The 27,675-nt window shown below is 40.9% G+C and overlaps 1 protein-coding gene across 6 annotated transcripts in view; it reads right to left on the bottom strand.

Moving 5' to 3' along the window:
- sgip1 (SH3GL interacting endocytic adaptor 1) overlaps nucleotides 1–27,675 on the bottom strand; it is a 103,736-nt gene that overhangs the window by 43,311 nt on the left and 32,750 nt on the right. For 5 of the 6 annotated variants that reach the window (XM_033028430.1, XM_033028432.1, XM_033028434.1 and 2 more), the window contains 6 exons: nucleotides 20,416–20,473; nucleotides 15,191–15,369; nucleotides 11,350–11,361; nucleotides 8,027–8,038; nucleotides 1,574–1,598; nucleotides 719–770 (listed from right to left, as the gene is read on the bottom strand). In XM_033028430.1, coding sequence (XP_032884321.1) covers nucleotides 719–770; nucleotides 1,574–1,598; nucleotides 8,027–8,038; nucleotides 11,350–11,361; nucleotides 15,191–15,369; nucleotides 20,416–20,473 — 338 coding nt within the window. The remainder of the gene's footprint in view (nucleotides 1–718; nucleotides 771–1,573; nucleotides 1,599–8,026; nucleotides 8,039–11,349; nucleotides 11,362–15,190; nucleotides 15,370–20,415; nucleotides 20,474–27,675) is intronic. The other variant, XM_033028431.1, reaches the window with a different exon arrangement.

Below are 27,675 nucleotides of genomic sequence, written 5' to 3'. Positions count from 1 at the left end.
TAGTTGCACATTGTTTGTTCACAAGTTACTGTAACTGTAACATGTCACATTACGCAGTCATGAAGTGAAGACTAGACATCTCCCCAAAGAGAAGAAAGGCAAAACTGAAGGGGATAGATTTAATTAAAGCTCTAAGAACTTCACCCTTATTTAAAGCCTTTTGTTTGTTGCTTAGGTATGCTTGGTTGCTAACAGCAGTCTATGACTTCCCCAGATTAGAGATGAGGAGATGAAGAAAATCAAATATCAACATAGGAAAGGTCTTATCAATACAAATCGATAAGGAAAAAGAGCAATTTATCGAACACATATAAATTCAGGAGCAATGGGAAGAGAACCCAGGTAAGATTATGAGTACCATTAAACTTCAGTAGACAAAACACTAAGGGTAACAAATGTTTAAATAAAATAGCGTTCTCAGGTCATTCAGTATTGAAAATTTACCCTGCAAATTAACTGGAAAAAATATCTAGTATGATGACAAAACAGAGTCATTTCTAAAATTTGATCAAATGAACTATTAATGAATTATGATCATTATTTCTGTATTGTGAATTTTTGTTGAAAGGACTGTAGAATAGAGAAGTATGGAATTTTATTATCAACTCATGGACCTCTTAATTGGATTCTCATTCACACCGCCTAAAATTGACCACATGAATATATGGTAATGATTAGTGTTTAATACTCAGTGGAATAAGCAGTTGGCTAAAAATACCTGACAACTTCTATTGTAGGCGTTGACCGTCTTGGACGAGCTATTTCTTCACCTGAATAAACAACAGAACAATCTATTTGAAAATTTTCACTTTGCGACTTTCTTCAGTTATTCATATCATGGCTGCAAAGAACAATTAATCATCTATTTGTAGTCTTGTAGGTCTGTGTCCAAGATGGCTGCCGTGAAGAGAGAGTGGACGCTGGCACGATTTGGTTGCCGCTGCTCCCTCTTCACACTGTGTTTTTGATTTTCTGTTTTTGGATTGAATCCTGTTTTTAATTTGTGTCTCTGTGATGTCCTTATTGTTATATTCCGATTATATGTTATTCCGATATACTATGTAAGGTGTCCTTGAGATGTTTGAAAGGCGCCCATTAAATAAAATTTATTATTATTATTATTATTATCCTCCATCGTATGTAATATGAAAGAAGCCTGCCTAATACAGAATTCTGCTTAGTATTGTAGTGCTCGTGCCATATAGAAAAAAGACTTTAAGGCAAAAGTACTAAACAATAAACAAAGTACCTCAGGAAAATGAAAGTGTGTTTCTAATTAACGATCCTCCCCTTATCCCGAAATTCCAAACTAGTTTGTTTCAAGTTAATACAAGGCAGCCAATATAAGGATACCATCCTTTCTATAGATCCTCCTCTTGACATCCCTATGTTTTTACTAAGATCTCTACAACTTCCTCAGCATTTCCTTCTACTTTCAAAACCAAAGTTCTTAAAGGAGTACCCTCACCACTGTTCAGCAAGTGCAGTATGCGTTCTGCCTTCATGACTTAACTTTTTCATAATTTAAGCCCTTTAATTTCAATTATTATTGACAATGAACATGAATACTTACATGATAAGTTCCTCTTGATAATTGCCTGGAAAGAAATAGAAAAAAGGTATTGACCTGGTTGACCTCATACATAAGCGATAGATAGGCCAGCTAAATTCCATTTGGAATCAACTGATCTGGTGGCCATGAACAGAGCTTAAGTGGAGACACTGGGAGCAGGATAAGAGATTCCCAATGGGCAGCACAGTCGTGCAGCGGTAGAGTTGATGCCTTAAAGCACCAGAGACCCTGGTTCGACCCTGACTACGGGTGCTGTCTGTGCAGACTTTGTCCGTTCTCCCTGTGACCTCATGGGTTTTTTTCTGAGAGCTTCGGTTTCCTCCTCCGATTCCAAAGACGTGCAGGTTTGTAGGTAAATTGGCTTCTGTAAAATGTGTAGAATAGAACTATTCTATGGGTGACCGTTGGTCGGCACAGATTCGATGGGTTGAATGGCCTGTTTCGACACTATATCTCTAAACTAAACATCTGTGCTTTGCTAAGGGAATTTACTTTTTAAATTAGGATGAAGTTCTCTCATATCAGATGAAGAGCGTCTTCTCCATTTGCAGTTTTTTTTCTGTTGGTTGGATAATGATATACTCTTAGCTGAGTAGGCAGGATGTTGGTTTTTAGTTATAGATAGGATATGGGAGGACTGTAAAGTTCATTATCTATTATCTATCCCCAAAAACAATGGATAAGATGGTGGTGAGCCATCATCCCGAATCACTGCAGCCATTATAGTGGAAGGTGCACCATATCGTTAGGAAAGGAGTTCCAGGATTTTTACTTGAAAAAAAGGAACAGCAAGATATTTTCAAGTCAGTATGATTTCCAACTTGGATGGAATTTGTTCCTTGAGGATTTCTGATTTCCCCATTGTCCTTTCTTTCCAGGATTAACTTTTTGGATAAAGGTTTTGTAGTTAGTTTTTCATGGTTGGCTTTGGTGAGGCCACATTGGGAGTATTGTGTTCAGTTTTGGTCACCCTGTTATAGGAAATACATTGTTACGCTGGAGAGGGTGCAGAGAAGATTAACAAGGATGTTGCCAGGACTCAAGGGCCTGAACTATAGAGAGGTTGAGCAGGCTAGGATTTCATGCCTTGGAGTGCAGGATGATGCGAAGTGATCTTATAGAGGTGTATAAGATCATGAGAGGAATAAATAAACCAGATGCACAGAGTCGTTAACCCAGACTAGGGGAATCAAGAGCCAGAGGGCATAAGTTTAAGGCGAGGGAGATAGATTTAATAAGAACCTGATGGACAACCTATTTTACACAAAGGGTGGTGGGTATATGGAATGAGCTGCCAGAGGAGGTAGTTGAGTCAGGTATTATTATTACAATGTTGATAAGTCATTTAGACAGGCACATGGATAGGATAGGTTTAGAAGGACATGGGCCAAATGCAGGCAGGTGGAACTAGTGTAGATGGAACATGTTGGTGTTGGTGTGGGTAAGTTGTGCCAAAGGGCCTATTTCGACACTGTATATCTCTATGACTCTAAGTCATTGCCTAGCACTTGTTTGACGGGAACGTTACTAGTACGTATCGACTCATGTATGAATGTTGCCAATGTCGTTCTGCATGTGGGCATTGGGTGTTTCATAAAATTCATGTATTTTTCGTTGAGATTTACTTGCCATAGCCACTTTCTCATCAGCCCTTCCATTTACTGACCTGCTGCTCTGGTCCTCACCCACCTGCCACTCCCACTTAAACCTCCAGAGGAGCACTAGTAAACTTCTCTGCCGGATGTTGGTGCCTTTCTAGTTTAGATACAACCCACTCCTCTCGTTCAGGTCACCTCTACCCCAGAAGAGATCCCAATGAACCAAAAATCAGAATCCCTGTCCCCTGCACCAAAACCTCAGCCACGTATTCATCTGACCTTTCGTCCTATTGCTACCCTCGCCAACACGTGACATTGGTTGCAATCCGGAGGTTATCACCCTTCGGGTCCTGCAGACCTTCTCCTGAAACCACAGGAGATGCAACACCTGTCCCTATACCTCCCCCCCTCGACTCAGTCCAGGGACCCCAACAGTCCTTTCAGGTTAGGCAGAGGTTCACTTGCACCTCCTCCAACCTCATCTACTGTATCCATTGTTCAAGATGTTGACTCTTATACATCGGCGAGACCAAATGTAGACTGGGCGATCGTTTCGCTGAACACCTTCGCTCAGTCCACCTGGACCTACCTGATCTCCCGCTTGCTGAACACTTTAATTTCCCCTTCCCATGCTGACCATTCTGTCTTAGGCCTCCTCCATTGTCAGAGTGAGGCTAAACACAAATTGGAGGAACAGCATCTCATATTTCACTTGGGCAGCTTACAACGCAGGGATATGAATGTTGATTTCTCTAACTTTAAATAACCCCGGCATTCGCTCTACATCCCTTCCCCACCCTAGTCACACCAGTTTTCCGTTCACACCTAGCTCCAGCTAACAATGACCTGTTTTCTATATCATTGTTACTATTTTGCATATCTTTCATTCATTTGTTCTATATATCTCTATATCATCGTCTATATCCATTGTTTCCCTTTCCCGTGACTTTCAGTCTGAAGCAGGGTCTCGACCTGAAACGTCACCCATTCCTTCTCTCCAGAGATGCTGCCTGTCCCGCTGAGTTACTCCAGCATTTTGTGTCTTCCCTGCAGGTATGTTCTATAATGGAATGAATGAAAGGGCCAAGTGTACTGTGGTCATATTTATTTAGATGATACAAAGATGGGTGAGTTAGCAAGTAGTGTGGAGGGTAGAGATAGGTTAACTGAGTGGGCCAAAAGTTAGTAGAAGAAGAGTAGGATAGAAAATGTTTGATAAATTATGGTTATTTACTTTTGAGCAATAAAGAAACAATGTATTATTGAAACTGTATTAGACGGCAAAATGTTGTAATGCAGAGAAATCTGGCGAATTAGTATGAGAAGTGCATAACGTTCCAGCAAGTAATTCGAGGAAGCAGAGGGTGATGGTGGAAGGCTGCTTCTCAGACTGGAGACCTGTGACTAGTGGTGTGCCTCAGGGTTCGGTGCTGGACCCATTACTGTTTGTCATCTACATCAATGATTCGGATGAGAACATACAGGGCAAGATTAGCAAGTTTGCTGATGATACAAAAGTAAGTGGTTTTGCAGCAGGATCTGGATCGATTGGGCAGGTGGGAGGAGGAATGGTTGATGGAATTTAATACAGAGAAGTGTGAGGTGTTGCATTTTGGGACGTCGAACAAGGGCAGGACCTACACAGTAAATGGTAGGCCTCTGGGTAGTGTTGTAGAGCAGAGGGATCTAGGAGTACAGGTGCATGGTCCCATGAAGGTCGAGTCGCAGGAAGATAAGGTGGTCAAAAAGGCTTTCAGCACTTTGGCCTTCATCAGTCAGAGTATTGATTATAGAAGTTGGGATGTCATGTTGCAGTTGTATAAGACGTTGCTGAGACCACATTTAGAATATTGTGTTCAGTTCTGGGCACCATGTTATAGGAAAGATATTGTCAAGCTTGAAACGGTCCAGGAAAGATTTACGAGGATGTTGCCAGGACCAGAGGGTGTGAGTTATAGGGAGAGGTTGAGTTGGCTGGGTCTCTATTCCTTGGAGCGCAGTAGAATGAGGGGGGGGGGGGGGGGGGGGGGGGGGGGGGGGGGGGGGGGGAGGGGGATTTTATCATGTACAAAATCATGAAAGGAATAGATCGGGTAGATGCACAGTCTCTTGCCCAGAGTAGGGAAATCGAGGACCAGAGTAATAGGAATCCGAGGGGTAACTTTTGCACACAAAGGGTGGTGGGTGTATGGAACAAGCTGCCAGAGGAGGTAGTTAAGGCTGGTACTATCCCATTGTTTAAGAAACAGTTAGACAGGTACATGGATAGTACAAGTTTGGAGGGATATGGACCAAGCGCAGGCAGATGGGACTGGTGTAGCTGGGAAATTGTTGGGTGGTGTGGGCAAGTTGGGCCGAAGGGTCTGTTTCCACATAGAGTGTATCACTCTATGACTCTAAGAGTGATGAATGGAATATTTGTCTTTATTGCAGGGGGTATTGTACGAGATGTCGATTTTGAAAGTACAAAAGTCTTGGCGGAACTTTATGGAGCGGTGTGGTGATAGCAGTTGCTGGGGAGCAATGAGATGAATAAACGGGGCTTGGGTTTCCATAGTAAAGGATGTATCTGCTTGCATTGGAGTTGGTGTGGAGAAAGTTGGTTAGGTTGAATTCTGTGATGAAGGGGCTAAACATATGCAGAACGGTTGGACAGACAGGGCCTATACTGAATAGTATATATAACAATGATGTAATCTTATTTAAGTACAAGATTTTGTGCGGGGGATTGACAGGGTAGATACTAAGAGAATGTCTCTCCAGGGAGAACTATCTAGAACCAGAAGGGCATAGTATTTTAGAATAAGGCCGAGCCCATTTCAGATGAATATGAGAAAAATTTGTGACTCTTTCAGATTTTCTACCCCAGAGAGGACTCACCTGCCCCGGACAGAGGACACCTGGTAGGCCCGGTTTGTCCGCCCTGGTCTCTGGCGGGACCAAGAACACGATGAAGGCTTGTCGGAGTACGCTCAAAAGCCCGTTGCTCGGTGGGACATGGAAATCTTTCCCCACCCCACATCCTCATCTGTGCCATAACCTCCATCCCCACATCCCACTGATTTATCTGTGCTTTTTCATGTCTGGCCTCTTGGGCATCACTGCTCCACCACATGCAGCCATTCAGCTACCAAGACCAAAACACCAGAATTCTCCCCACAAACCTTTCCACCTCTTAATCACAGTTTCCTTAAAATTTCCTTTTTATCCCCAAGGAAAAATGTTTTAACCTATCCAACCTCTCCTTGTAAACCAAACCATCCAGACCCAGTAACATCCTTGTAATCATTTTTGCACCCTTACCAGTTTAGTAACATCTTTCTATTAGCAGAGTGATCGCAGAACTGTACACATTACTCCAAATATGACCTACTAACTTCTTGTGCAACTGTAATATCATGCCTAACTCTTGTATTTAATACATGGACTGAAGAAGACAAGCGTACCAAAGTCTTCTTCACCACCCTATCTACCTGTGTCACCACTTTCATGGAACTATAGACCTAGGGATGCAGGAACGTAGTTCTTTCAGGTTAAGGAATTGAGTATAAAAGTTGGGTAAGGCCACACTTGGAGTATTGTGTTCAGTATTGGTCACCCTGCTATTGGAAAGATGCAATTAAGCTGGAATGAGTGCAGAGAAGACATACTGTATGAAGATATTGCCAGGACTTGACGACCTGATATATAGTGAGAGAGTTTGCTCGGCTAGAAATTTATTCCTTGGGGCGCTGGAAATTGAGGGGTAATCTTATGGCAATATGTAAAATCATAAGGGGAAAATATAGGGTGATTGCATAGTCTTTGTCCCAGGGTAGGAGAATCAAGAACTAGAGAGCATAATGAAAGGGAATAGATTTAATAGAAATCTGAAGGGCAATTTTTCCACACAGAGAGTGGTGGGTATAAGGAACAAGCTGCCCAAGGAAGTAGTTGAGGCAGATACAAGGACAACATTTAACATTTGGACAGGTCAAATGTTGGCAAATGGGACTAGCTTAGATGGGGCATGTTGGTCGGCACGGTTGTGATGGGCTGAAGGGCACATTTCCATGCTGTATGAACAAATCTACCAGTAACTTTTCAAACTGAAATCCAGAACTAAAGAACACAAACATTAAAACTTAATTGATAACTCCATAGGCAAGATTTTCATATTGGATAATTGTATATTTAACCTCATGTTAAGAAATCGGCTTGTACACGCTGGAATTCAGAAGATTGAGGGGGGATCTTATAGAAACTTACAAAATTCTTAAAGGGTTGGACAGGCTAGATGCAGGAAGATTATTCCCGATGTTGGGGAAGTCCAGAACTAGGGGTCACAGTTTAAGGATAAGAGGGAAGTCTTTTAGGACCGAGATGAGAAAATCATTTTTTACACAGAGAGTGGTGAATCTGTGGAATTCTCTGCCACAGAAGGTAGTTGAGGCCAGTTCATTGGCTATATTTACGAGGGAGTTAGATGTGGCCCTTGTGGCTAAAGGGATCAGGGGGTATGGAGAGAAGGCAGGGATGGGATACTGAGTTGGATGATCATCCATGATCATATCGAATGGCGGTGCAGGCTCGAAGGGCCGAATTACTTACTCCTGCACCTATTTTCTATGTAAATGAGAGTTCTCTCACATAGTCTTTTTAAAACATTAGTGAGCAATATAATATTTTTAGTGCATGATGACTTTCATAAATATTTTTAATATTTGTTCAAACTAAAGTATCTCGAGAGAACTGAATTTCTAAACATCAACATTTTACAAATAAAATACATTTCTCAAGTTTCTTAAGAAACTGAATAATGGACAAAAATGAGAAGGATTGTGGTTACTGAAATACAACATAAGGAAGTACTTACTGGGCTGCGCCTCTGTGATCGGCAAAAAGGAAGAGAGAACAGATACCTGGTCAGAAAGTGATAGATTTGTGAACAAACCTTTTGTAGTCGAAGATTAAAGAGAACAGGCATGAATTTAATCACCAGAGTACAAGACAAGCCTCTAATTCTTGACAAGTTAATTTGAGGTCAGGTACAAACACTGCACCCTTTGTCAGGGGGAGAGGAAAATTGTTCCTGACTATTGGTCATTGAGTCTAGGTGGAGAATCATTCCTCTACTCATCACATGCATTCCACTTTAATTTTTCTGAGGTGCTCACAGAATTCCCATATAGATGCATCAGCTGGACAGATGGCAGAAAATACATGCGGAAAAAGTTGAATTTAGTACATCTTCATTGCCATAATTTATTTGAAAAACACCAAATATTTATATACCAATAAAATGGATTTTAGGGTACAGCGCAAGAACAGATCCTTTGGCCCACAATGTCCATGTCAAACATGAAACCATTACCATCTCTTATCTACCTGCGCACAATGCACAACCATCCATTCCCTACATATCCTATACCCGTATGCCTACCCAGAAGCCTCTTACAAGTCACTATCATATCTGCCTCAACCACAAACTTTGGTAGCAAGTTCCAGCCCTTCACCATACTTTGTGTAAAAAGGTTCCCCGCACACCTCCTTTAAAGTTTTCCCATCTCAGGTTAAAACTGTCCTCTAAAATTTGATTTTTCCATCCCGAGAAACAAATTCTGATTGTCAACCCCATCTCTGTCTCTCTAAATGTTATACACTTTTCTATCAGATCTCCATGCAAATTCCAGCATTTCAGAGAAAACAATCCATCTGTTCAACCTCTTCTTGGAGCTAATACGCCCTAATCCAGGCAACATTCTGGCAAATTTCCTCTGCACCCTTTCCAAAGCCTCCACATCTTTCCTGCAATATTGCATGCAATAGAACTGCATGCAATATTCCAAATGTGTCCCAACTAAAGTTCTATGAAGCTGCACCACAACATCCTGACATACTCAATGGCCTGACCTATGAAGGCAAGCATACCATACGTCTTCTTTACCATTCGATCTACTTGAGTTACCACTTCCAGGGAGTTGTGGATTTGGACTCCATGATCAATCTGTACATCAATGCTGTTGAGGGCCATTAACTGTTCATTTCCCCCTTCCATATGACCTCCCAAAGTGCAAACACCTCACATTTGCTCGGATTAAACCCCATCTGGCATTTCTCCACCCATTTCTTTAGCTGATCTATATCCTGCTGTATACCTTGACAGCTTTCCTCGCAGTACGTAATCCCAGCAATCTTGGTGTTCATTTGCAAACTTACTAATCAACCTGTCTGTGTTTAGTATGCAGAACTGATCATGTGTTTTTGCACTTACTAGCCTACGACATTCTATCCTAATGATATGTATTGGAGAAAAAACATCTGCTCTTAAACTACTAAATAGAAAGTTATGACTATGTTCCTGCATTCTTGGTTTAGAGTTTTGCTTGTAATCTGCATGACTGTGGACAGAGAAATCCACATGTATTGACATCTGCATTCATAGTGCCTGAAAAGAGCAGATTGTGTTCTTATTCATAAGTCATTTTAGTTTGATAGGTTGAGAAAGGACAGGATTAAATTGGATGGTCAGAGTTTTTTTCCCCCAATTTAAAAAAGATGGTAGGTGTAAGTTTCCTGCTCATTTGCCAAGTGCTGCGTTTCTGCAAAGCACCAGGGGACCAAACTATTTTATATCTAATTTTGATAGGAACAAGATATTGAGTTCCAGTTGGTATTTAATACAATTAATATCAATGGATGTAATTTGCTATTTTATGGATATTTTGCTATTTTAACCATTGAACTGAATTGTGCTTACCTTTCACTCATGGTTCCAGTGGGAAACATTGGTCAACTTCTGCTGACTGCTGAGCTTGCATTGGAGTTACACCACTACCCTCGCTGCACAGCTGTCTGAGACAAGCTGAAGATCAGATCCCTGCAGACTTGACCTCTAACTACCACTGGATGCACCACTATCTAGCTGCAGAGCATTGACACACTGGGGCAGAGGGACAAACACACTTTGCATTTTGTTTTACTGCTTTAAGCTGGCCATGGCTGGCATACGAACCACAAACCCATTCATTTTAACAGGGTCACTGGCCGTTGCCTTTTAAATAATTTTGAGTCTTAAATTACTTACATATGTCTGTGCTGACTTTATGTGTTCCTGATTATCAAAGACAATTAAAAAACAGTTCAAAAGCATTTTGACGGTGTCTGGCTGCCAAAGGCCATCAGATATTTCTTGCGATGGGGTGTTGGACTTTGACACTCCCCCTTGTGGCACCTCTCACATTACGGAGAATCAGCTCTTGTCTGGAGCAGGCTGGGCCAGGTACAGCAGGATGCAGATAAATCTGCTGCACTACTTTAAAATCCTTTATCTAAGCAGCACATATGAAAAGATCAATGTATAGTCTAAACAGTGGCGGATGAAATATAATGTAGGCACGTTAATGTGGGAGTGTGAATTAGTACATATAGAAGGAGGGGTGGCTCACTGTAAGAGCCAATTATGAAATTTAGCAATGTCAAGGTTTCAGCTGAGTTGCATGTTTATTATCTCTTGGCTCCATGATCCCTAGAGCTAAGACACGGGCGCCCGCAGCCTCTACATCTGGTGCCCATCTAGATAGGGACAGATGCCTTAATCACCAAGGAATGCAGATTGCAATTGGTAATTGTAGGACAGGGAATATTGAATGAAGAACCTGCACAGGTGGAGGTGTCCCACAGGATAATGATGACAGTGATGTCAATTATGATACCAAGACAAAATCCTATTTGCCTGCATATAATCCATATCCCTCAATTACCTGCATATCTATATTCCAATCTAAACGTTTCTTAAATATTTATATATTCTATCTATATAAATATCTAAATATTAAATATCTATATTCCAATCTTAAAAAGGTTCTTAACTATCATATGTATCTCAACCACTAAACCCCCCCCACCTCCTTTAAAAATTTCCCCTCTCATCTTAAAACTATCCCCTTTATACCCCTAAACCAGAAATGTTATCAAACAGCCTTTTAATGTGGCACAGTGATGTGCTTCGATTCCGTGGGATCTTCTCATCACTTGGTAATTAATATTGATTGAACAGTTATAAGTAACTTTCTTCATATCAACATTTCATCAACGGAACTGAAAATTATCCATGAAAGTGGATAGAAAGTGGATGAAAGAGAATTAAAATAATCTTTCCTGCATGTTTACTTAGAAAAAACAGAAAACTGCTCTTACCGGACTTTTCCTCTAAAGATTGAAGCATTTATTAGAAAAATAAAACAGTAATGGTAGATTTTGTCTTATAAAATGTTTTCACATTCTAACAATGCAAAGATAAGACAATCCATTTACGACATGATAAAGATCATGACTGTGTCAATGCATGTGGCATAACTGTGAGTTAGATTCTTGTGAAAATATGTTTTGTCAAATGTTATGATATTTGCTCACATGAACATTTCATGAGAGAATCTTAAAAATATCAGTTCAGGACATTATGGTGTCTACCTTTAGTTAAACCACAAATAGATCTCATTACGTGACTTTAAATAAGATAAATTGAACATTAATTTGTAATTATTTTTTTATATTTTATAAGATATTTTTTATATTTTAGATTATAATTATATGACATCCAGTTAACTATCAGATCCATCTCAGCATTGTGATTCCTTTATAAAAATGATATCGTGAGATGATTTTGGATAACCAAAAGGAAAATAAGGCAAATGACAAATAAAAGGCCAAATTAAATTGTAAATGTTGCTCAATGTATTGGTGCACAGATTTAAGATGTATGAGCGATATGAATCACGTTACTTTGTAATCTATTCAATAATTGATTAAAAACAGTATTTAAAAATCGCTCATTCATTTCCAGCAACATGATTTAATTAAAGGTTAATTAATTAATCTTTGTTTTTGATTATTTATCAGTTATTCTACATGAGTAAACCTTCTCATATTAGTACAGTATACAGTAACAGTAATACAGTATATATTCTTCTATATTCAGCCATGTTCAGACATTAATACTGAATAATCATTAGTAGAGTTTGTATATTATAGCACAAATACACTTAGCAACAATAATGTATTGGAATGTGGGTAGTTTTGTAAGATCTGTGAATTTACCAGATATTGTACATGCTAAGATGGTTCAGAATTATGTTTGATTAACCCAGCCAAAGAATGATAGAGGAAAATGTTATCAAATGGTTTGATGAATTATAAAATATATTTACTCCTTTACATTGCCATCTGGCAATTACTGACTGTGTACCTTTTCCGCATATCAGATGGTAAGCTATGCCTTTACCCATCTTAAGGTCATAAGTGATAGGAGCAAAATTAGGCCATTTGGCCCATAACATTTACTCCGCCATTCAATCATGGCTGATCTATCTCTCCCTCCTAACCCCATTCTCCTGCCTTCTCCCCATAACCCCTGACACCTGTACTAATCAAGCATCTACAGTATCTATATCTGCCTTAAAAATATCTTCTCACTATGTCCACACAATGAAACAATTTTCTGCTGCATTCCAGAACAATCATTGAGCAGCAGCAATTTATTAGTCCCTTGAAATGAATAAATTGTGTACAAAGAAAGCTTTTAAAAATGAATTACTTTATCTTATAAAATTCCTAATAGTTTATGTCATATTAAAATTGTATGACATCCAGTTAGCTATCAGATCCGTTTCTTTTTTAAAATGATATAGTGAGATAATTTTTTGGATAACCAAAAGAAAAATAAGGCATACGACAAATAAAAGGTCAAATAAAATTGTAACTGTTACTCGATGTATTGGTGCACAAATTTATGAGCGATATAAATGTCATGCCATGTCACAAATATCATTTTCTCAGTTATTAACCAGCTGCAGGTAAACATGCAGTGGAAAATTGTAACGTGAACCTCCAACACAAGGAGAAGCTTCTCCAGCACTATGTTAGTGCAATATAAATACAGTATACCAACACTAGTTATGACATGTATTGGCTATAAGCTTTTCCAAAACCTATATTTTGTTCCAAACTAAATCATGTAATATATTGTAGGGGCACCTGCTGGTGCCCGCAAGTAATGGAACCCTGCGGTCAGCTGTTTCTGTCACGTGACTATGGGGAGAGGTTTGTGTTCACGAGCTTTCTGGGCGATGCCCCTTCAGTCGTTCTCGACCACCGTTGTGGTTTGACCTTTGTATTGGCTGTGTTGGTTGTGTTACTCCATTGATTTAGTCATTTTGTTAATAAAACTGATTTGGGAAATTGACTCGCGTCTCAACCCGCCAAAATATAATTTTAATGTGGATTTTAATCAATGGGGACGTTCAAAGCAAGAGAGCTGCCTTTATATCTAAAACAATATCCAGAGTAGGTTTTGTAGGTCCTGTATAATTTATTTGTGAAACTCTAATCTGTAAACAAGGCAATACAATCAGAATCATGTTGCCATGGCAATAGTTAACCTAAACATTAAAGTTTAAAGTTACACAATAAAGTTTTGAGGATCTGACTGGATGTAGATCTATAGTTCTAGAAAGCCTAGTGGAGGGAAAAAGAGAATCTATGATTTTTTTTAAAGCAGAATGTCGTGAATCTTTGTGATTCTTAACCTATCGGGGCTGTGGGTGGGTGCTTAGTTACCGAATCTATTTAAGAGTAAGATCAGCAGACTTTTGGGCAGTCGAATAGGAGATTGGAGGAGAAAATGGATTTTGGTCAAAGGGTTGGTCAGAATCTAATTAAATTGGTATACCAGGCTTTGCATGGCGAACACGTTTTATGCCTCATGTTTCAACAATTATAAAACTTCATGGAGGCAGAATACTGTGGAATTCACTGCATGAAATCTCAATGTAGCCTTTCTGCTGAAACATTTTACAAAATAGTTCATGAAATTTGAATAGAAAATGTGTTACACTTTATATTAAATGAACTGAAATTGAATGATTTTCTATTCAAATGCATTTGAATATATTGAATACATTGAATAGAACAGTACAGCATAGGAACTTTGGCCCACAATGTCTATGCTGAACATAATACCAAGACCAACTCTCATCTGCCTGGACATAATCTGAAGAAGGTTTTCGACTCGAAACGTCACCCTACCCTTCTCTCCAGAGATGCTGCCAGTCTCCAGCATTTTGTGTCTATCTTCTATAATCTATATCCCTCCGTTCTCTGCACATCCATGTGCCTATCCAAAGCCTCTAAATGGCCACATATCTGCCTCCACCATCATTCCCACCGCCCACTGTGTAAAAATAAATTGCCCCACACATCTCCTTTAAACCTTGTCCCTCTCACCTTAAAACTATGCCCTATAGTATTTGATAATACTATTCTGAGTAAAAGGTTCAGACTGTCTATCCTATCTATGCCTCTCATAATTTTATATGCTTCTATCAGGTCCCCCTCAACCTCTGGCGTTCCAGAGAAAACAATCCAAATCTATCCAACCTCTCCTTGCAGCTAATACCCCACCTAATCCAGGCACCAGGTTAATCCTCCTCGGCACCCTCTCCATATTCTTCCCATGTTCGGGAGACTAGAACTGCATGCAATACTCCAAATGCATCCTATCATGACATACTGACATATGTCTTCGACCAATCATGAGAGACTGATGCTTATAGTCAATAACCTGACCAATGAAGGCAAGCATACCATATGGAGTCTCTACCACTCATATGACTTCTGTACATGAATCAGAGAAGGTATTTTACTGATGAAAAATCATCACCATGGAGAGGGTTGTATGGTTTTCCTGTCATTAACATTTCTTCAATGTGTATCAATATAATGTTTCTAATGTTAGGATATAAATTATTTGAGTTCAATGAGCAGCCTCAGAAACCCTGTTTCAAACTGCTTTATTCAAGATAATTGACAACAATAAGAATGAATGTTCATTGTCTAAAATAAAAATTGAACATTTTGAAAATATATTGTAATGATAAAAATGTTGACTTTGTACTTAACTAAATCATGCAGCCAGACATTAAGAATTCTTCTGATTAGCTTCCTATTTTGCTGATTGATAGAAACAAGTTAGAGTACTCACCAATGGTGAAGGAGATAGAGAAATGTTGCAGACAGAGACCTTTAGCTCGTCCACTGAAGCTGCCATCAATGTCACAGCATCTTTAGCCTGGAGCGGACGAATTTTTATGTTAAATTTTCGGCGTGTGTCTTCATCTGACTCAGACTCACTTGATGAGTAAAAGTGTTTCCCTTTGGTAGGTGAAATGCCGTTAAGGATTATTTTTGTAAATGAAACAAAGTGGAACAGTTACACAGCTAAATATACTTTTAAAATCTGTGATGCTGTTTCATCGAGTCGGAAACAGGTCCTTCAGCCCAATTTGCCCGGCTTAGATTCAATTGCATTTATTACAATGCTATAAGCCTGATGGGTAAGGTAACTCAGGGCTGGGATAACTTCATGTGACTATGAAGTTACACCCTTAACGGAAACCTGGCTAAGGGTTGGACAGGCTGGGCGGCTTAATGTTCCAGGGTACAGGTGCTACTGGTGAGATAAAGATGGGGGTGAAAGAGTAGGGGGGGGGGGGAGAGTCGCATTAGTGATTAAGGAGAACATGATGGCAGCAGTCTGAGATTACATTACTTGCTCATCCCAACCAACTTTCCCCCACCCACCCTACAATCAGTCACCTATCTGTTTTCCCAGAGATTGCTGCCTGACCCAGTGAGTTATTTTGTGTCCATCTTTGCGTCATCCACACCAGTCCCACCTGCCCGTGTTTCACCCATAACCCTCTAAACCTTTCCTTCCCCTTGGTGTCATTTGTCTATTCCTTCCACAAATGCTGCCTGGCCCCATGAGTTCAATCGGCACGTTGTTTTTTGTTGATCCGGGTAAACTAGTTGCCATCCACGATCAGTGCATTCAGAAAGTATTCAGACCCCTTCACCTTTTCCACATTTTGTAATGTTACAGCCTTATTTTAAAATGGATTAAATTAATTTTGTTTTGTCATCAATCTACACACAATACTCCAGAATGAAGAAGCGAAAACAGGTGTTTAGAAATTTTTGCAAAGTAATTAAAAAAAAAAACTGAAATATCACATTTACATAAGTATTCAGACCCTTTGCTACGACACTCAAAATTGAGCTTAGGTTCATCCTGTTTCCATTGATTATCCTTGAAATGTTTCTACAACTTGATTGGAGTCCACCAGTGGTAAATTAAATTGATTGGACATGATCTGGAAAGGCACACACCTGTCTATATAAGGTCCCACAGTTGACAGTGCATGTCAGAGCAAAAACCAAGCCATGAAGACAAAGGAATTGTCCGTAAACCTCGAAGACAGGATTGTGTCGAGACAGAGATCTGGGGAAGGGTATAAAACTATTTCTGCAGCATTGCAGGTCCCGAAGAGCATATTGGCCTCCGTCATTCTTAAATGGAAGAACTTTGGAACCACCAGGACACTACATAGAGCTGGCTGCCCGGCCAAACTGAGCAATCGGGAAGAAGGGCCTTGGTCAGGGAAGTGACCAAGAACCCGATGGTCACTCTGACAGCTCCAGAGTTCCTCTATGGAGAATCTTCCAGAAGGACAACTATATCTGCAGCACTCCACCAATCAGGCCTTTATGGTAGAGTGGCCAGACGGAAGGATGGATGTTTTTCAACGGCAGGAACTGGGAGACTAGTCAGGATCGAGGGAAAGATGAATGCAGCAAAGTACAGAGATCCTTGATGAAAACCTGCTCCAGAGCGTTCTGGACCTCAGACTGGGGCAGAGGTTCACCTTCCAACAGGACAACGACCCTAAGCACACAACCAAGACAATGCAGGAGTGGGTTCATGACAAGTCTGTGAATGTTCTTGAGTGGCCCAGCCAGAGCCCGGACTTGAACCCAATCGAACATCACTGGAGGGGCCTGGAAATAGCTGTGCATTGACGGTCCCCATCCAACCTGACAGAGCATGAGAGGATCTGCAGAGAAGAATGGGAGAAATTACCCAAATACAGGTGCGCCAAGATTGTAACGTCGTACCCAAGAAGACTTGAGGCTGTAATCGCTGGCAAAGGTGCCTCAACAAAGTACTGAATAAAGGATTTGAACATAATAGACAATAGGTGCAAGAGCAGGCCATTCGACCCTTCAACCCAGCGCTGCCATTCAATGTGATCATGGCTGATCATTCACAATCAGTACCCCCTTCCTGCCTTCTCCCCATATTCCCTGATTCCGCTATCTTCAAGAGCCCTATCCAGAGGGCGGTGGAGGCCGGTTCTCTGGATACTTTCAAGAGAGAGCTAGATAGGGCTCGTGAACCTACGCTGCACTCACTCAATAGCAAGAATGTCCTTCCTCAAATTTGGAGACCAAAACTGCAAATAATACTCCAGGTGTGGTTTCTCCAGGGCCCTGTACAACTGCAGAAGGACCTCTTTGTTCCGATACTCAACTCCTCTTGTTATGAAGGTAAACATGCCATTCACTTCTTCACTGTGCTTATGTAAAGGTGATATTTCAGTTCTATCTTTTTAATTACTTTGAAAACATTTCTAAACACCTGTTTTCGCTTTTTTATTATGGGGCATTGTGTGTAGATTGATGATTTAAAAAAATGAATTTAATCCATTTTAGAATAAGGCTGTAAAGTAGTAAAATGTGGAAAAAGTGAAGGGTCTGAATACTTTCTGAATGCACTGTATATGTGAGAGTAAACAACATGCTCAGAGACAATGTGGGTAAGAGGGATAATACAGAGAAGCAGAGTACGAATGGATCCTAAATAGATCACTTGCTTGATGTTACACTGTAGGAGGTAAGGTGTTTTAAATGTCCTGGACAAAACTGGAAATGTTAAAATGTCAATCAATCAATCAATCAACCTTTATTGTCATCTTGCAAGCAACAGTTGTACAGTGCAAAATGAAAATACGTTTCCCAGGGAATAGCGGAGCATCGCACATGAAATTTAAAACATTTCACACATAATACTAAAAACAATCCAGTCCCTGATGGAACAGTATAAATAGTTAAAAGCAGGTAAAACACAACGTTAAAATACAATAAACCAATCATAAAAATGTCCGGGGCAGCTGATTTGAGTGGCCAGTGCCAGTTATTAAAGTGGCCAGTGCCAGTTATTAAAGTGTCCGTGCCAGCCGCAGAATCAAGTGGCTGTGAGTACAGAGTGACTGTTTAGCAGCCTCACAGCCTGTGGTAGGAAGCTGTTTAGCAGTCTTGTAGTCCGGGCTTTGATGCTTCGATATCTCTTGCCTGATGGCAGGAGATCCAGGTGTATGTGGAGGGGGTGCAGTTTGTCCTTAGCAATTCTCTGAGCTTTTTTCAGGCAGCGGCTCTGAAACAGTTCTTGTACCGAGAGTAGGGAGACGCCAATGATCCTCTCTGCTCCCCTCACTACCCTCTGCAGAGCCTTCCTGTCCGAGCAGTTGCAGGTGGAGTACCACGTATTTATGCAGTACGTGAGTACAGACTCCACCGTACCCCTGTAGAAAGTCCTGAGGATGTTGGTGGGGAGTGAGGCCTGTTTTAGTTTCCTCAGGAAGTGCAGTCGCTGATGGGCCCGTTTGACGGTCCCAGTGGTGTTCCTGGACCAGGTGAGGCTGTCTGTAATTTGCACACCGAGGAACTTTATGCTCTCTACTCTCTCCACTGTGGTGCCACTGATGTTGAGGGGTGTATGCTTTGGCTGCGCCCTCCTGAAGTCGACAACCATCTCCTTCGTTTTGTCGACATTTAATTCTAGATTATTTTTGCCGCACCAGTCCACTAGTTGTTTTACTTCCTCCCTGTACATTGATTCGTCATCTCCGCTGATGAGTCCCACCACTGTTGTGTCATCCGCGAATTTTATGATCTTATTGTCCCTGAATCTGGCAGCACAGTCATGTGTGAGCAATGTGAACAACAGCGGGCTGAGCACACAGCCTTGAGGGGAGCCGGTGCTCAGCGTGATCGAGCCTGAAGTGTTCTTGCCAACACGGACTGACTGCGGTCTCTCTGTCAGAAAGTCCAAGATCCAGTGACACAGGGTGGTGTTGAGGCCCAGCAGGGTTAGTTTCTCCACAAGTCTCTGTGGGATGATGGTGTTAAACGCTGAGCTGAAGTCAATGTACAGGATTCTGGCGTATGTGTTTTTGTTTTCCAGATGCGTGAGTACTGTGTGCAGCGTGGTAGAGATGGCATCCTCTGTAGAACGGTTGGGGCGATAGGCAAACTGGAGGGGGTCTAACGATGAGGGGAGGCTGGCAGTAATGTGGGCAGTAAGCAGTGTCATGTCTCTTAAAGCATGTCATGTATCTTAAAGTGCTCCAGTACTTGATGTCATTTTTTTCTGAAGAGAATGGATTGGTCAACCATGTATAACAATATAAGTTCACACTACAGTCAGTAAACATGATCAGATCCAGAGTATCACACCATGTTCCTTTAAGGTGTGGAAAACTGAATGGAGGGATGAAAACTGAATGGAGGGATTGAAACTGCATTGAGATGGATATCAACTGGGAGGCAACAGCACACTGCAATACTTTTATGGGCAGGGATTAAGGTACTTTTCAGTATATGAGCTTAATAAATCAGAGGATGTGACTTAAAGTACAGGATTAACTATGAATGAAAGAATAGGCTTCAGGCCGTTTTAGTTTTTTTTCACATCTCTTTCCTATGATGTTCTTTTGTGTGCATAAATACGAAAGGTTACTGGCGAGGGCTTATATTCTGTAATGCTTAATCAATATCTTCAGGTCAGAAGGGGAAAATAAGCTGGAGTGTTAAAATAGCCAATGTTAAGAAGTTGTCATAGTACCCTTTCAAGAAAACTGTTATATTTAAGTCTGAAGAAGGGTCTCAACCCAAAATGTCACCCATTCCATCTCTCCAGAGATGCTGCCTCTCCCACTGAGTTACCCCAGCATGTTGTGTCTGTCTTCAGTGTAAACCAGCGTTTGCAGTTCCTTCCTACACATGTTATATTTAAAATGTTGATATCATACATTTCATTGCAAGGCTGGGCATTTAAAGCAGTGACAGTCTCCAACTGGAATTACTTTCACAGATGGTCCACCTGTAATGGAATGTCTTCAGAAGTGTTGAACAAAACTATAATATCTTCCAATGCATTTTGTTCAATGAAACGGAAAAAAAGATCCCAAGTGAGCCTCAACAATCTCAAATCCCCAAAATCCATGATAAAAAATAGGAAAATGTCAAAGCAAGCTGTGGACCACGCAGCATCTGTGCCACATGATGTCAGAAGAATCTAAAGGATATAACCTGATTTGTCATCTGGCCTGATACTGTAGCCTTCTTCGTCAACCTCTGGGGAATTCTGAAAAATCAGACAAAGAACAGAATGAAAAGTAAGGAAGATATTCAACTATCGGTAATTTCCTGTAATTTTGCTGAAGGACAAGTTTTGTTCATTATTTAAAATGAGTGGACCAAAGTAGCTGTAACTTTAACACGAGCTACCAATAGTGCATGGCTTCAGCCTCTTGCTTGAAACTCTCACAGGATGCTAGGGTCCACGCTGAATACCCGTTACTATTTGTCTCATGAAGTGGGGTGATGTCTCTCCTTGAACTGCAGTAATCTTCATAGTGAATGGTCTGCCATAGTAGAGTCATTCTGCACAAAGACAGGCCCTTCGGCCCACAATGTCTGTGATGCCCCATTTACACTAATCCCACCTATCCCACATTTAGCATTTATCCCACTAAACCTTTCCTATCCATGTAACTGTTCTAATGTCTTTTAAATGTTATTTTAGTGCCAATACCAGTAGCAATACAAGTTACAATATTTGGATAAAAATCAAAATGATGGTGATAATGGAAGAGACATACATTTCCAAGTCAACATGTCATGAAACTTGAAAGGGAATTTGTAGATAATGTTGTTTCTGACGTCTTTTACTTTCTAGTCCGCAGAAGTCACATGTAGACAATAGAACTGTACAGCACAAGAACAGGTCCTTCAGCCCACAATGTCTAAGCCGAACATGATGCCAAGACCATCTCTTATCTACCTGTGCACATCTCTCCAATCCCTGCATATTTAGATGCCTATCTAAATGCCTCTTACATGCCATTATTGTATCTGCCTGAACCACCAATCATGGCAATGTGTTCCAGTCACTCACCACCCTCTGCGTTAAAAAGTTGACCCACACTTTAACCTATAAATGTCTCCTTTACACTTTGCCCGTACTCTAAAACTATGCCCTCTGGTATTTGAATTTCCATCCCAGGAAAAAGGTTCTGACTGTCCATCCTAACTATATTTCTCATAAATTATATATACTTCTACCACGTCTCCCGACAACCTCCAGCATTCTATTCAAAACAATCCAAGTCTGTCCAACCTCTTCCTGTGGCGAATACCCCCTAATCCAGGCGACATTTGGGTAAAACCTCTCAGCACTATTTCCAAAGTCAAAATGTTATACACCTCTATCAGATTTCCCCGCAACCTCCAACGTTCAAGAGAAAACAATTCAAGCATCCAACCTCTTCCTAGCTCTAATACCCCTAATCCAGGCTACATACTTGTAAACCTACTCTGTACCTGTTCCAAAGCTTCCACATCTTTCCTGCAATGGGGCGACCGGAACTCACGAACCTCCGGCTTTAATATTGTCCTTTCTCCACAATCCTCTGTCTTCTGTCAGTAAGCCAGTTCCGAATCCATATGACCAAGTCACTGTTAATCCTGTGCATCTTCAGGATCAGCCTAGCATGGGGACTTTATCAAATGCCTTACTAAAATCCATGCAGATAACATCCACCACTCTCCCCTCATCGGCCACGTCCATGTGTGGAGGTTTCTTCAATTTCCCCTCTCCCCATATATTTAATTTCACTGAAATTTCAATGGAGGCTCTACTTCCCAAACTTTTATACTTATTTCAAGTTGTGTAGTTAGATTGTCAGGTACAATTTTTAATTAGCAAAATAACTCACCTATACTATTGACTTTATGGGATGTGAAGAAATGTATGACTGAAATAGATATTTCAGGTAGGTCACAAGCCAGGGCAACATTCAAGAATATTTACATTGCTGGATGTTTATTGTCTCTTTTCAAGCTGATGATTATGTGAATAATTATGAACAAACATCGTTCACAAAACCAGACCTAATCAAATCTAGACAATTACTGTCAATTAGTGTACTTTAAATAGTTTATTTCTCCTTTTATGCATGTCCAGTTTCTACTTAAGTAGATATTCTCAACTATTTCCTGTGGTAGCCAGCTGCACATTATCACCACCCATTCGATAAATGCATTCCCTTCGAATTTCCTACTGGATTGCTTGATAACTGTCTTAAATTGATTGCTTAAATTGATGGCTTCTTATTATACTTTTCTCCACAACTGGAATATTCTCTCTCTATCCATCCAATCAAAATTGTTGACAATTTAAAATATATTGCATGGTTACCCTTTAGGGTTCCATTTTTCCAGAGAAAAGAGACCTTGCCTGTTAATCTTTTTCATAGTTTTAGTTTCAGATTTACTTTTAGAGATACAGCGTGGAGACAGACCCTACGGCCCACTGAGTCTTTGCCGACCAATGATCTATTGTACATGCGAGAGATAATTTACAGAAGTCAATTAGCCTACAAACCTGCACATCTTTGGAATATAGGAGGAAACTGGAGCGCTTGGAGAAAACCCATGCAGTCACAGGGCGCATGTACAAACTCCATATAGACAGCACCCGTAGTCAGGTTCAACCCAGGTCTCTGGTGTTGTAAGACAGCAATACTACTACTGTGCCACTGTACTGCCCTTATTTCTGGATATGTATAGGAGAGGGGATCCTATAGAAACATATAAAATTCTTAAGGGATTGGACAGGCTAGATGCAAGAAAAATGTTCCCGATGTTGGGGGAGTCCAGAACCAGAGGTCACAGTTTAGGAATAAAGGGAAGGCCATTTAGGACTGAGATGAGGAAAACCCTTTTCAGCCAGAGAGTTGTGAATCTGTGGAATTCTCTGCCACAGAAGGCAGTGGAGGCCAATTCACTGGATGTTTTCATGAAAGAGTAGGACTAACCAATGGATATGGGGGGAAAGCAGGAACGGGGTATTGATTCTGGATGATCAAGCTCGAAGGGACAAATGGCCTACTCCTGCACCTATTTTCTATGTTTCTATGTATAGGCACATATCACATATCACAGAACAGAATATAGAAGAGTACAGCACAGGAAGGTATAACCAAGCAACTTCTCTCCGAATGTCATACAAGAGCATCATATTGCACTTGATATGGTTGATATATCAGGAGGTTGCAGGTAGTGGAAGCAGGTACGGAGACTGACAAAAACCTCCAGGAACCGCACGGAAACCTTGGGTGCGGCGTAAAGTCTCCAGAGGTTTCCGTTCAGGTTTCCTACGTGGGACAGGGGCATAACTCTATAATGTTGCATTCCTCGGAGATGAATAACCAGAGACTCTTTACTGAAGGTTTGAAATAGAAAGATAGAAACATAGAAAATAGGTGCAGGAGTAGGCCATTCGGCCCTTCGAGCCTGCACCACCATTCAATATGATCATGGCTGATCATCCAACTCAGTATCCTGTACCTGCCTTCTCTCCATACCCCCTGATCCCTTTAGCCACAAGGGCCACATCTAACTCCCTCTTAAATATAGCCAATGAACTGGCCTCAACTACCTTCTGTGGCAGAGAATTCCACAGATTCACCACTCTCTGTGTGAAAAATGTTTTTCTCATCTCTGTCCTAAAAGATCTCCCCCTTATCCTTAAACTGACCTCCAGCCAGAATATTGTCCTTCCACCACAACCCTCTTTCATCTATAAGTAAGCCAGTTCTGAATCCATATGACCAAGTCACTATTATTCCCACACATCTTAATCTTCTGGAACAGCCTACCATATGGAACTTTTAGGCCTTCTATTGAAGAATTTTGTGCTGATTTGTTCCAAATCTACATAAATTCATCCTATTGCTGCACCCTTTAGGTCTCTTATTCTGTTCAACATCAACAGCCATACATGTGCTGTCATCACATTTTTGAAATTATTCCTTTTACCTACCAAATCAAAATTAATGGCTACGACCTCTTTTCCAAGATAATTATATACTTGTTTCAAAAAGAATAACATTACTGGACATGGAGACTGAGCAGATCAGTTGATTCATAACAGAAACAGTCACAGATTTGGATTAATTGCTCATTTCTGTGCTAATAACACTGAATAATTCTATCAGACAGAAACCCCCCAAAATATGCGAACATATTTTCCCTTATGTCATGCTTGGGAATTAAATATGAAATGCATGTGACAATTACTAACAAAGTTCTCATCCACCAATCTGTTTATAAGAGCAATCCATATGTTGTTTGAATGTGTGAAGAACGTCCTGGTGTCAGTCTGAAATCCACAATGTATTAATGTGAACTCACATCTTTTTCTTCATTCCTTTAGCAATACGTCATACCCTGTCATAAAATCATTTCATGTACTGCTGCTCACATACTTTGTGATGACATCAAGGGAAAACAATTATTCACCCAAATTTCTGATTGGTTTTCTCTTGGAATCATTCAATGTTCTCGTCCAATGTTATAAATGACATTGCTGGTGGTTCATCGAGCTAGGCTATATGGGTGGAGCTGAGAAATAAGAAATGAATGATCACATCTACTACAGGCCCCCAGATAGTCAATGGGAATTAGAAGAGCAAATATGCCAGGAAAAGCTGCAGGGCTAACAAAGTTGTTATAGCAGGGGATTTTTACTTTCCCAATATTGACTGGGAATGTCATAGTGAAAAAGGTTCAGATGGAGCAGAATTTGTCAAATTGTTCAGGAAAGTTTTCTCAAAGAGTACACAGAGGGCCCTACATATGGGAGAGGGTAACACTTAATCTAATCTTGGAACTTTGGCTGGGGCAAGTTTACTTTAGTTTAGTTTAGAGATACAGCGCAGAAACAGGCCCTTCGGCCCATCTAGTCTACACCAACCAGTGATCCCCGCACATTAACATAATCCTACACACACTAGGGACAATTTTACACATACACCAAGCCAATTAACCTACATACCTGTACGTCTTTGGAGTGTAGGAGGAAACCGAAGATCTCGGAGAAAACCCCCCCACGGTCACCGGGAGAACGTACAAACTCTGTACAGACAGCACCCGTAGTCAGGATTAATAATAATAATGGATGGGATTTATATAGCGCCTTTCTAATACTCAAGGCGCTTTACATCGCATTATTCATTCACTCCTCAGTCACACTCGGTGGTGGTAAGCTACTTCTGTAGCCACAGCTGCCCTGGGGCAGACTGACGGAAGTGTGGCTGCCAATCTGCGCCTACGGCCCCTCTGACTACCACCAATCACTCACACACATTCACACACATTCACACACAGGCAAAGGTGGGTGAAGTGTCTTGCCCAAGGACACAACGACAGTATGCACTCCAAGCGGGATTCGAACCGGCTACCTTCCGGTTGCCAGCCGAACACTTAGCCCATTGTGCCATCTGTCGTCCCATGACAGGATTGAACCCAACCCTGCCGCTGCACCACTGTGGCTGCCCATGAAGTGTTTGTGGATGAGTCTTTTGGGACCAGCAAACACTGTTTTGTTAGGTTTCAGATAGTTATGGTTGGAAACAGGATTGCCCACAGTTTAAATTATAAATTGGGGCAAGGCCAACTTTGAAGGTATTAGACAGGAACGCTCTCAAGTTGATTGACGCAAGTTGATGGTTGTTTGAAGGAAAAGGAACGTCCGGACTATTTTAAAGTTATTAGAACAATAGTCACTCATTCCAAAAGGTTCACCATGGACACTTCAGTTACTTTCTCATCGCAATTTACAAAGGGTGCTGACAAGAGTCCAGCACCTGCATGTTCCGATTGAAGTGAGGGGCAGAGCAGGTGGTATAAGCAAGTTTGAGGCACTCGTCAAGAATAAGAAAGGGACATAGGGTAGGTATAGACAGCTGGTATCAAATGCATCCCTGGAGGAGTTTCGGAAACTCAGGAGAAAGAAAAGTAGATGGGCAAACAAAGGAAAGCAAAAAAGCAAAAAAATCCCAAAAGATTTTATATTCATTGAGAAAAAGGGAAAATAGGGGGAGAACAAGGCCCCTCAGGAATCAAAGTGGTCAGCTCTGTGGAGTCGCAGGAGATAGGCAAGGTCCTTTATGAATATTTAACATCGTAGAATCATAGTCATACAGTGTGGAAACAGGCCATTCAGCCCAACTTGACAAAACCAACCAACATGTCCCATCTACACTAGTCCCACCTGCCTGTGTTTGGCCCATATCCCTCTAAACCTGACCTATCCATGTATCTGTCCAAATGCTTCCTGTGATACTATCGGCCTCAACAACTCCTCTGGCAACTCGTTCCATACAACCACCATCCTCTGTATGAAAAGGTTACCCCTCAGTTCCTATTAAATCTTCCCCCCTCACCTTAAACCTATGTCGTCTGGTTCTTGATTCTCTTACTCTGGGCAAGAGACACTGTGCTCTGTGCTGAGGACTTCTGAGCCAAAGACTCACACTTAACCTCCCCACAGCACTTACCCTCCACACAGCCTCTCTCAATAGGCTGCTCCGCCACAGCCTTACTTTTATTTGCTATTTAATCAGCTAATTTGGCTGATTAATTTTACTGTCTCACATCGTCCCTAAACCTTAAGTCAATCCTTACTTCCTTTAATTAATCTATTATCGTCCAGGTGACGATGACACTACCATCACAAAAGTCACAGAATGTTACAATATAGAATTAAACTGTTTGACTCATCATGAAAATCTGTATGATACTACTTTTTTCTTTACCCATGCTCTGTAAACATGCCTTGTTTAAATGTTATTAAATTCAATTTGCTAGTTATAATTGAAAGCATTTCCACCAAATTGACATGTTAGAAGAGCATGGTACTATAACAACATTTAATGCCCAAGAAACTTTTGGTACTATAGCAACACTAAAAAGACATTTAGACTGGTACATGCATAGGCAATGTACCAGCTAAATGTCTTTTTAGTGTTGCTCAATGAGGGCGGGTGGAACTATTGTAGTTGGGGCATCTTGTCGACATGGGTATGTTGGGCTGAAGGGCCTGTTTCTGTGCCGTATGAATTTATGACTCTAGGTGTGGAGGTTGTACGTTCTCCCTGTGGGTTTCTTCCAGGTGCTCTGGTTTCCTACCACAATAAAATGAACTGCAGGTTGTTAGGTTAATGGTATGGTAATTCACATTTCACTGTACCTTAATTGGTACACGTGACAATAAAAGAAAGTGGGATGACATAGAACTGGTATGATCGGGTGATTGATGGCTGGCATTGCCTCTCATAAGTGATAGGAGCAGAATTAGGCCATTTGGCCCATCAAGTCCACTCTGCCATTCAATCATGGTTGATCTATCTTTCCCTCCTAACCTCATTCCGCTGCCTTCTCCCCATAACCCCAGACATCAGTACTAATCAAGAATCTATCTCTGCCTTAAAAATATCCATT

This window comes from Amblyraja radiata, chromosome 10, assembly GCF_010909765.2.
Source record: "Amblyraja radiata isolate CabotCenter1 chromosome 10, sAmbRad1.1.pri, whole genome shotgun sequence".
NCBI classification, from domain to species: Eukaryota; Metazoa; Chordata; class Chondrichthyes; order Rajiformes; family Rajidae; genus Amblyraja; species Amblyraja radiata.
This window is presented reverse-complemented; position numbering and strand designations above follow the sequence as displayed.